A 12,126-nucleotide genomic window follows, 5' to 3' on the forward strand; every position below is an offset into this window, starting at 1 on the left:
TTTTTGTAATTTATATTTATCTCCAATTTTCTTAATCTCATTTGTAATTAGTTCTATACCCAAAATATTATTTGTAGAGTATGTTAATACCACTATTATTGCTCTAGAACAACATAGATTATCATTATTATTAATTCTTGTGATACAGGTTTTAGTCTTTTATCATCAGCTCTATCTATTATTTTTTACCGTCCCTGCCTCAAGGAATTGTTATCATCTGAATATTAAATGAGATATCTGCTTTATCTATAGTTTCATCATATGTCAATATATTCGGATTTTATTGCACAAAACATAAACAGCTTCTTGAGAAGCATTGGATGCCTTGTATCCTATAAAAATTGCAAAAAACATTTTTGGATTTTTGGATGTTATATTCAACTTACCTCCTTTTCTAAAATTGTTCTTATTTTTTCTACTTTAACCATTGGTGCTATCGTGACATAATCTGTTTTCTCACTAATGAGATCGAGTTTAGCAATATTAGCATCATTAAAGACAATTTTATAGTCTACAGACCAAATTATTTATTAAATCTCGATCTTGCCTGTTTAATCTCAAGTAAATGCTTTATAGGTGGCGCAGTCTTTTCTTCTTGCTCAAATTGTTTGATACTGAATAGATAAAATCGATCTAGTCTCACTATTTTTTCTTCTCTAGGTGTTCAAGATTTTTTCAATAACATTATCACAAATCTGTAGAAATAATTTGCATTAGGTACTCGTTTTCGTCTTGATCTAGTCATATGGAATAATTATGGATCAAACAAACTCCTGGAACCAAACATCGCTAATTACCTCTGGTTTTTTAAATTTGCTGTGTCCTCTAATACCATGATTTTTAGCTCGTAGCTTTGAGTTTTCTTACATTCAAATTATTGAGAGCCCTAGCAGATGGCGGCAAATCATGCAAAGTAATTAAACTAATTAAATCATCATTTCTTAATCTGCTATACACACTCAAATTAGTCCTTCTGCATAATCACGAAGCTGAGCGACTGTAATCATTCCCAGCAAATCTTCCATTTTTGTCCTTATTTTATAAAGATAACAAACGTTAGCTTTGGAAGATAAGAGAAGTGAAACGATGAAATTTCTTAATTAATTAAATTCTACCTTGAATTAATTTGAAATGTTTGACAAACTTTAAATGTCTTTCGAGATCACTTTTAATTAAATATTTCTTTTCACATTTACACACCATTTTTCTGTTTAGCTTATATTCTAGTTGACAAATTTTACATTTACTTGAGATCTTGTTCACAGATGGACAGTTAAAGGAAAACAAATAAATTCTTTAATTTCTTTAATAGTAATGGAAGAAATCCACCTTCATATTTTTTATCTTTCTTTTTAATAAGATGCTCAATTTTTTTCGCCATGGGTATGGCTAACGTAATGGGTAAATTTCTGTCAGTTTTCTTATCTGTCTACCTATCTTGGGCATCAGTTAAAAATTGATTAATACTATGTTGTTGATAATTATTGGCTCTAATTTTGATTCCTTTTACTTTAATTTTGCCACTAGATTGCAAAGTGTAACCAGTTGTAAAATTATTCATTTATGTAGATCAAAAACTTATAACGTTTCATGTTTTTACTCTCCACAAACATTGCCACTCACACCTAAAAACCGTACCTAATTTTCGTTTTCCATAAATAATTCCTCTATATGCTGCTGCCACTAATTTTTCTTGTAATGAAGCATCACCTGCATGCATTCTTTCTTTTGCAGCTAATTGAAGTTCTTTATCTGTTTTGAGTCTTTTTTCTAAATCATTATTATCTCTATATGCAATACTGTGCTTTTACATTTATCATCTAATTTATTTATTCCTGGATCACCATATACTAGTCTTTCTTCTAGCTTAGTAAAAGGCCAACAGTACTAATATCCTGGTAGATAAATTATTTCAAAATCAGTTGACTAAACCTCTACCATGTTTTCCACTCTTCCAGAATGTGTACGTAACACTATTCAAAATACTGATCAATTACAGAATTTCTTTTGCATTGTTCCTGAAGAAATCATTAAATTTACTTGTTAAGATTTGCATTATTCCAAATTTTTCATGATGGTAATTTTTATTTCATGCTTATTCTTCTCCATGGATTACTGCTAATCTATCAATTAATTGATAGACATTATCCTTCCATGGATATTCAAATGTTTTTTCTGAATATTTTTTTAATTAAACCTTTACCTGTTTTCTCATCTATACTTGAGTCTAAACCTCAACAACTTCTTTTATTAAACCTTTATATTTAACATATCTACTTGTTTCATTTTATTTGGATGTTTTTCAGAATATAATGGTCCCTAATGGTATAGTATATCTGCACAGTTTGATAAACAAGAACCTGCAAGTAGTGCATTTATGTCTTCCATAATTATTTGTTGTTTAGTTAAAAAATTCATTAATCCATCTGTAATTTCATATATCCTATCACCAAGTTTTAATTTATGACCATTCAATTCTACTTGTAATTTACCAAAAAATTTAAATGGGCCACCAGGTCTTAATCCAAAAACTTTATATTCAGTATGGTTTGTGTATACTAGAATTCCTTCACTTACATTCATTTTTCCAGCATCACTTTCCTTTGTAGTACCACAACTTTTTCTGTCTTCTTCATATTTCGTTAATAAATTTTGTATACCTGATTTACTTAAAATATAGTTGCTCTGTGGACTTTCATATTGTTTAGTTGGTGGTATATATTAAATTATTCTAACTGATCATATAAAAAAGGAATCATTTGTTTTTCAAACTTCTCTATTTTATTCAAATGCTTTTGACACATTATCACCTAATCCTTCAATTCCTTCTTTTACTCATCCAATTGTATAGATAACTGATTGATCTTCTTTTTTATATTTTTCATATTCTGTTTGTGATTGTTTTTTCCATTTTTTAAATTTCCCTTTTAACTGTCCTTTTATTTTTATATTTCTTCCAGCTTGTTAATAACTTCTGGATCATATTTTGCATACATATATTAGACATGAAAAACCATTAACTAAACTTTTTTTAACATTATGAAATTTTTTATATTATTTCTGAACTTACCTTAATTTGGTTTTCTAGTAATCACTATCATAAAAAACCTAATTGATCATTCCAACATTTACTACACAGTTCTTTACAATTATCTAACTTTAAATCACCTCCAACAAACTCATGAGAAATATGGTTAAATTTTGTGTCATCTTGTCTGAAAATATTTTTAAAAAATTATATTATCTCTGACTAATTGTTTTGCAATTTTTGAACATTTTTGACTTAAATTAAAACAATCTATTCCTTTATGTCTATCTCTAGTAAAATATTCTCTAACTATATCTAGATTTTCAAGAATGAAGTCATCAAAAACTACATCTGAATTATTTTCACATTGATCTAATGGAATAATTTCATCATTATTTTCAATAAAAGTACTATTTTTCTGATATACTTTATTTATCTTCAATTTCTTCCTCTTTTTTATAAATTCTTTATATATTGGTTGATCTATACCTTTAGAATAAATGTACAAATGATTCATTATATTCCAGTTCAACCATCCAGATGCCAGAATATAATTAGCAATCATTAATGTTGTTCTTCCACAGCCATTTTCTCCTATTATTGCACATCAAATAGAATTTGTTAAAAGCTTACAATGTTTATTTTTAATTTCTTTTTCGGAATACTTATTTTTGGTCCCCAATCTGTTATTAATTTAATAAAATTTTTTAATAGTAATTGAGAAATTTATTTCAGTTAAGTGATAAGCCATCTGTTCTTAAAAAAAAAGATTGTGTTTACCTATATGAGACAGCTGTAGCAATGTTGCCCTGTTTGGTTTTTATTCAACTTTTTTAACGCCAAATGTTACATCAAAAAATAATAAACTGTGTTGCGATGGAGAAAAAATTCCTCTAGGCCAGTATAGTTTAAAAAATTTAAAAGAATAATTCATTCAAAAAACCAAATATTCACATTAAAGAAGATGAGATTTGAAATAGAATTACTACTGAAAGCGATTTGAAAGTGATGTAAAGTTGGATATAGATATAAAAGAAGACAATATTACGAGTGTGCTAGGATGTAATAGTCAAATTATTAATGCAATTGAAAAAAAGTTGCTAATGACGTTCCTAAAACCATTCTATTTGAATTAATTAATAGAAATTTTAATCTGGCTGATGAAATGTTTGTAAAGCCCACTGATCATTTTCAAGCCTAATGCAGAATTTGATGATGATGATGAAGTCCCATACTCCATAACAGAGTGTAGGGCACAATGTGGGAGACCCGCACCACCGTACTAGGTACGGTTCTAGTGGAGGTGATTTGCCTTTGCCCCTCTCCGACTGTAATGGGGGTGAATGATGATGATAACGATGACACAATAACAGCCAGTCATCTCGAGGCAGGTGAAAATTCCTGACCCCGCTGGGTATTGAACCCAGGACCCCTTGCATGGGAAGCGAGAATGCTACCGCCAGACCACGAGCTGTGAACTGGACCAATAACTCATGAATCACATTATCTTGTTTATATTCCAATTATTGAACCTATTCAATATTTAGAAGTTACTGTAACTGTTGAAAATGATAATTTGATTAACTGTAATTGTGCTTTGTAACAGTTGTTTTAGAAATGTCTTAGTATATTTTATTCTTATTAAATCATGACAAAATAGAGAGTTTTTAGTTTTAGTCATTCCCAGTGAATGAGAAGACTAAAAATAATCTAAATCTACCCATTAAGAACACAGAGATTAATATAAATATTGGGGATTGTTGGGTTCATCCTAATCATACTCTATTGTACATGAGCTTTAATACTACTGGAGTTGATGGTACAGACTATCCATCATATAACGAAAATCCAATAAAAAAATTAATTGATAACTATGTGTCAAAACTGTTTGAGATCATCACTATAAAGGAAGGGAACAATATTTTGTCTAGAATATAACATCCATTTATTTCTTCATGTGTCCTTATGCGATTGTCTTCGACTATAGCTCGTGAGTAAACCATGAAAGCACATATCCTTAATAATGGTAAGATAAAAAGTAAAAAAATTAAGTACTTTTTCCACTAGATTTGTTGGTTGAATTTTTAGAGATAAAAAAATGATGTGAGAAGGAGTTTAACAGTAATTTTTACTTCGAGTTCAACTGCTGCAGATGCTATTCTTAGATGGGCTAATAAAAACGATGATGGAATTGAAATGAAGATACACTTCCATAAGAAGGTAAAACTGTAGTAGACTCTATGGAAATTCGTGTTCCAGTCGTAAAATGTGAGCCAGAATATTCATTATATTTAGAAGAAGAAAGACTAAAAGATCCAAAAAATCCAGTTTCTTTCTTTGAGTCACAAACATTTGAAATAGCCATATTAGATGGAAAAAGAAATTTTGAATTGGATATTGCTAATTATTGTAATTCTACAGAATTTGATACATATGCCTTATTTATTTTTGTTGTATTTCAAACTAATCAAAAAAATAATCAGCTAATTGATTATTCTTTATTCAACCACGTTAAATTACAGAATGTCTATATAAAGAATGGATGAAATGAAGTTTTTCCTCAAGAAATTTGGAATCTGTATCCACATAATAACTATCTGAAAGCATATGATGATTTCCTAGACTTAAAGAGTCACTCAATTGCATGGTGATGTCAATGTAAGTCCATTCAGTTATTGAAAATTATCCTCTCTATGTCATTAAGTCTAGAAGAAGGAATTTATTAGCCACACAGAAAACTACAATGAAATTAGTTGTCACTTTTAACCATAAAATTCCGAAAGATACAGTTGCCTGCATCCTCGTGTATGGTAAGAAAAATTTAACATATGATGCTCAGCACAGAATTTTAAGTGAAAATTTTTAATATTGTTATTTTTTATTCTATATAAATGGATATTCAATTGAAGAAGCTTAATAATGCAAGCAGTTCTATTTTGTTTAAAAAGATTACTGATCTAGAAGTAAATGAATTGTATTACATTGAGGCTGTGAATATTTAAAAACTAAATATGGGGATAAATTTTGTATTCAGCTTTGCCATAAATTCGGCAACGAACTCTATAATGAATGCACAAGTAACAGCCATTTTAGAATTCACTGTTCAGTTAAAACAAGTTTCGCGAGTGATTTGAGGCTAATTCCTATACACACACTACGATCTGTCTGCGCAGAGATGATACGCGGTAACACTTCTGAACAATTTTGTACAAAACTACGACTATCATGTTTGCGCGTATTTTGTACCAGCGCCAAACTCCTGTTATTTTGCAACGATCTGTTTGCGCAGAAGTTATGTACGCAGACAACTTTTACCCGTCGCTGTCGCAGACAGTTTAGTAGTCTCGCTGGTGTAGTAAATAGAGATAACTTTGAGATGGAAGTATGAAGTCGAGGATTAGTAACTCTGGGAAAACAAAATGATTGTGTCGCCTGCTCGAAGCTGTCAGCTGGACAACATAGCGATAGCGTCATTAGTTTGTACAGTGTAGTATAACGCGATAGTGTCATTGTTGATGGCAAGGCTGCGTGTGTGGTAGTGAGCGAAAGCGTTCTAAATATACTAACGGTATTTTCGCCGAATTATCTCGTGACAGGTTTTCGTAGGTTAGAGACAAATTTTTTTTATAAAGGTGTTAATTTATTTTCTGCACAATGATTGACAAGAAAGATGATGACTTTTCTACAAATACTGACCTGAAATCACCTAGCCAGGCTGCTGCTATTTTAGCACAATCAAGAGAGTTATTAGAAACGAATACAGCATCGGCAAGTAATTTTAGCATTTGGAATGAGATAGTCATTAATCAGTTTCCACATAAAAATATTACTTAGTACTTATATTCTGGTAAGCCGCTTGGCATAAGTGTTGCACTTATGTTGCATTGCAGGTTCAGTCGGAAATCCGTTCGTCGTTTGCACGATTGGCAGAAGCACTGAGGTCTCGCGAGAAACAACTGTTACGCCAAGTAGACGCTTTGCAGAGCCAACAGCTGGCACTGTTACAATCGCATGAAAGTGTTCTTCTGGAGCGTTCAATGTAAGAAATATCTGAATACAATATTTGTAAACAAAGTAGTACTTGTTTTAAGAAAAGCTGATAAACTTCAACAGTTATCAAAATGTATTTTATATATATGGGTAAGATAACAAACTACAGCAGTTTAGCAAAATGTGTTTTAAATATGTGGGTATCACGCATCAGAAAATTATTCAGCGGATTATACAGAGGATACAAAACGTACTTGGACATTTCAGGACACAAGAAAGGTTATTATGTTATCGTTACGGAAGTGATAAAAGTGTGAAATGAGTATTTTTGGCTCGTTCAGATTGTGGTTGTTTTAAAATACACTAGTGTAAAAGCATTAGTAATATTAGCATAATTGGATCTTGTACATAACTATTTACTTATTTATTTTGCTGTCATTTGATCATTCAACAAAACAGCATCTGTGGTGTGAAATACACATTACAAAAATAGTGTATGCATACATAAAACATATACAGAGTAGGGCAGCTTTTGATGATGATAGGGCAGGAAATTGGCCATGGCCTTACCAGTGGAACCATCCTGCCATTAACCTTGAAACTTGGGGACGCTATGGAAAACTCAACTCACAGTGGATAGAGTATGAACCCCGTTCATCCTCAATGCGAGTCCATTTCATTAACACTGCCTTAACCACTTTGCTCAGTGTATAATTCTGAAAGGAAATCACGTCGCCACCTAGTCTACAAGGAGCTTACATCATGCACAAGGTGCATAATCAGTTATGCAACTAGAACATGAAACTTGTTGTGTCAAACTTATGAGAAATATACACGCACAACCATCTGCCAACACTATGTCCATCACAGCTATTTTTGGAACTGACCCCTTTCTCTGAATGCAGGGAGGTTGTACTGCACCTGTAACAGAGAAAACAGGAAGTCAACAGCAGAAACATTCTTGTTCAAAGAGACAAAGCATAGATGGCACATCTGTTAACAGATTAAAAACTACTCATCAGTAAGCAAGGACCTAGTATTTCTTCAAGCTAACACACCACAATATAAACACTTCTCAAAAAGATATGTTTTTAACTCCGTTTTAAAAGCTGTTTCCTTCTTCAGCCTCCTTAGGTATGTTGTAATTGCATTACAAGAAGTGACACCAAACTGGCCCTCATGTTTTTGAGTGTGACTCATTCATGCACACTTTGTGTGGAGGTACCAACAGTTGCATGTGTTGTAACTATGGTAACTGCTATTAATTTGCAGGACCCCAACATAGGTCATGTTATCAATACACATTTGAGTGTGTAAAAGGACAGTACTGTAAGCGCACAAAACTTTCGAAGTAGGGGCTCGCAATGAGCCCCATGTAGAGCCACGTGACAAGATTCAGATAGCACTTTTCTGCAACGTAAAACTTTCCCTTGATCAGCTATTAGTTTTACTCCAACAAACTATTCACTAACCTACAAAGGGCAGGAAGTAACCAGAGCACAGTGAGAGAATATGTCACAGTAGCTGAGACTGATAAAGAGTAAGTACTTGTGTAATAGCAAAGTATATTTCATGAGAGTGAAGGGATGTTATCTCTCAGGTTTTTTCAGCATGATTGATTGATTGTGTGCTGTGAGGTGTTCTGCTGAGTAGTTGTTGTCAGAAATCGAAATTGGCTGTAAACAGCAGTATGAGACCAACAGTAGTTCAGCCTGGTTGGAGTCCAGGTAGCAAATACATATAACCACAAAACTTGCAACACCTGAAGGAGATGGCTGGGTTGGTCATGAAATATTTTGGATGAAATGAAATAACAATTGAGCAGAAAACCTGGAAGCACATTATTAATATTTCAGCAATTACTAGTTTTGTGCCATGTGAGTGTTTCAAACTTATTATAGTGTAATGTTTAATTCGGTGGATAAAAATATCTATTCACCAAGTGGTGGCAGAACACACACATAAGACTGTTGTAATTGGCAAGCTTTGGGAGCCAGTGGCACCTTCTTCAAGCAGAAGGGTTGAAGGTGAAGGAAAAGGACTGGAGAGGTCTAAGGAAAGGGGTAGATTTCGGTAAAGTCACCCAGAACAACAGGTCAGGGGAGACTTACTGTATGGGATGAGAAGGAAAGACCTTTCTTTCCTTCAGGGAGATTTACCGTATGGGATGAGAAGGCAAGACCTTTCCTTCTCATCCTGTACAGTAAGTCTCCCCTGATCCGCAGTTCTTGGTGACTTTCCTGAAATCTACCACTTTTCCTAGACCTCTCCAGTCCTTTTCCTTCACCCTTCTTCTTTCCCCTTCAACCCTTCTGCCTGAAGGAGGTGCTACTGGCCCCAAAAGCTTGCCAATTACAACAGTCTTTTATGTGTGTGTTCTGCCACCACTTGGTAGATAGATTTTTTTATCCGTCCAATTAAATGATTTTGTCAATAATTGATTGTTTTTGTTGTTATTATAGTGTATATAATGTGACAGATTGTAGAGATTTATTTTTAATTGTGTAATAGTTTTTAATTAATTTGACTTCTCATGTCAGATAATCTTCACTAATCAAACTGTTCAAACTAAACGAATTACTGTTAAAAATATTTTAATATTATCATCTGTTAATAATTCACAATGTTTTTTAAAGTCCTTACATAAACTAGTCTGCTGTTGCTCATTATTATTTTCATTACCAGAAAGAAATTAGGAAACAATGGAGTAAATATGATATTCATGGAATACAAGTGTTTTCTGAAAACTATCTATCTGTCTCTGCATATACATGTACAGTGCCTCTGTGTATGTTGTAATTAGTCTAATTTTGGTAGGCTTTCATGGGATAATTTGTCTTTAAGAATCTGCTAACTGAGATTTTTCTGCTTTTCTGTGACACACTCCTGAAAGTCACATAGACCTGTGACTATTTGTACCGTCTTTGTATATGTTTAGTAATCCTTATTAGTCCTTTTGGTATGTGTCCCTAAATACTTGTTATATTCTAAAATGGGATGCACAAATGATTCATAAGCAGTCCCATTTGTGGACAGATTGCATTTTCCAGTATCCAGCCAATGAACCAAAGTCTGCTACCTGCCTTACATACAGCTGAGCCTATGTGGTCATTCGATTTCATACCTGTAAAAATGTACGCACCTAGGTATTTTTACAAGTTGACTGATTGTAATTATCACTAATTGTTGTTGTAGTCATAGCATAATAAATTTTATCAGTTTATGAATGCACTATTTGCATTTCTAAACCTGTCTAAGTTGTCTGAGACTGCAGTCATGTGTGTGAGTTGGGTTTGCGTGAGTATGTATATGTCAGTTTGTCGTCTAATTTTGACGACAGGCTTTACTGTCCAAAAGCTATATTTGTGACATTCCTTCTGTTGCGCCTATCTGCAGCTCAGCATCTCTGTTATATTGTGAGTAGCAACTTTCCTTTCCACAATATTGTTACATTCCATCCTGGATTTTACGTTGTTTGATGTAAAGGAAGTTGCTAATCTTCACAGCACTTTGAAATATTATCAAAATTGCTTGAAAATTTGAGCTGCTTTTCTCAGATAGTGCTTCTTGATAGATAACTGCATCATCTACAAAGTCTGGGGTTACCATTAGTATTGTTTGGCGTGTCATTAATGTACATCTACAAAAAGGGTTCCAACAAACTTAGTTGGGGCATCCTGAAGTTACTTCCACTTCTTTAAGTGAGTCTCCATCCAAGATAACGTGCTGCATACTCCATACCAAGAATCCTCAATCCAGTCACGAATGTTTCTGCGGTGGTGTGTAAAACGCTGTTTTGAAGTAAAAAAATACTGCATGTACCTAGTTTCCTTGATCTATGGTTATTAGGATGTCACGCGTGTATTTTGCATCTTTTTCAACGCTTCCTGCAGGTGGAATGAAATACTGGGCAATGGAATACAAGAAGTCTTCTCTGCTTTCTAAAAATAAAAGATGAAGGCTCACAGTAAAGCTTGGATCTTTCAAATATGGCCAACAAAGTGTATGGAAAAGTAGTAAGTGAAATATTCATAAATATCTGAAGCTTCTGAGAAAGCCAGTCCTGAAGTGATAATGTTTTCACAGTGAAACAGATAGTTAAAAAAAAAAGTAATTCAACTTGGATATAGACCTAGCTTTGCAGGATTTTGAAAAAGCTGTTGATAATATTGATGGGAATAAGTTTTGGGAGAAAATGTGGTAAAGAGGGTATCTAAGACACGTGATCAAATTAGTTCAGAATATTTAGTCCAGTATCAGAATCAAGACAGTGGAAAGCAACCATTGTTAGAGATATAAAATCAGCCACAGAATTTGCATCTACATAGCTGACTTGATGTGAACCAAGGACATTTCCTTTTGGAGTCAAATTAGAAAGCTAATAATTTGTGAACATGTTGCGTATGCAGACAGTCAAATAACGGTTAAAAAATTTAAGACAAACTGTGGAGGATATGAGCTGCATCTCTGTGGGATCTGCATTTATATTTGAAGATTTCGGCAACTAAAACTTAGGTAGTGTGCTCCTAGGAAAGGAATCGATGAGATCAGCAATCTGCCCCAATTGCACAACATTGAAGCAAGGGAATTATTGCTTGTAGCTGAGCTGCTACATGACCTATGAAAAGGATAAATCAAACAATGGAAAATCCAGGATGGAACGTAACAATATTATGAGAAGGAAAGTTGCTACTCACCATATGCTGGAGATGCTGAGTCGCAGATAGGCACAACAAAAAGACTCTCACAATTATAGCTTTCGGCCTTTAAGGCCTCTCGTTGTGCGCTAAAATGAGAAATGTCCTGCCCACAACCCCCCCTCCCCCCCACACCCCCCCCCTGGCACCGTGGTATTCTGCCATCCACTGAACTTACACAATATACTCGTCCATCGTTAGACAACCCCTCCTTCCAATACGTTATATGCATAAAGATAATCAAAATTGTATGTGCCTTGAATACACCTACACAGTGGAAATTGTCTACAGATAAATTAATGTAATAGACCTAAATGCAAGACCTGTCCCATACATCCTCCCATTATCATCTACTCCAGTCCGGTCACTGACATCACCTAGCCCATCAAAGGCAGGGCTACCTGTAAAACA

General features: G+C 33.5%; 1 protein-coding gene across 1 annotated transcript in view; it reads left to right on the forward strand.

Annotated features, from left to right (window-relative positions):
• The first annotated feature begins 6,357 nt into the window (after positions 1 to 6,357).
• Positions 6,358 to 12,126, forward strand: part of LOC124711776 — a 32,379-nt gene continuing 26,610 nt past the window's right edge. Inside the window, exons 1-2 of the mRNA XM_047241991.1 lie at positions 6,358 to 6,796; positions 6,919 to 7,067. Of these exons, the coding sequence (XP_047097947.1) occupies positions 6,683 to 6,796; positions 6,919 to 7,067 (263 nt within the window). The 5' untranslated portion in view covers positions 6,358 to 6,682. The remainder of the gene's footprint in view (positions 6,797 to 6,918; positions 7,068 to 12,126) is intronic.

The sequence above is a fragment of the Schistocerca piceifrons genome, chromosome 8 (assembly GCF_021461385.2).
Source record: "Schistocerca piceifrons isolate TAMUIC-IGC-003096 chromosome 8, iqSchPice1.1, whole genome shotgun sequence".
NCBI classification, from domain to species: domain Eukaryota; kingdom Metazoa; phylum Arthropoda; class Insecta; order Orthoptera; family Acrididae; genus Schistocerca; species Schistocerca piceifrons.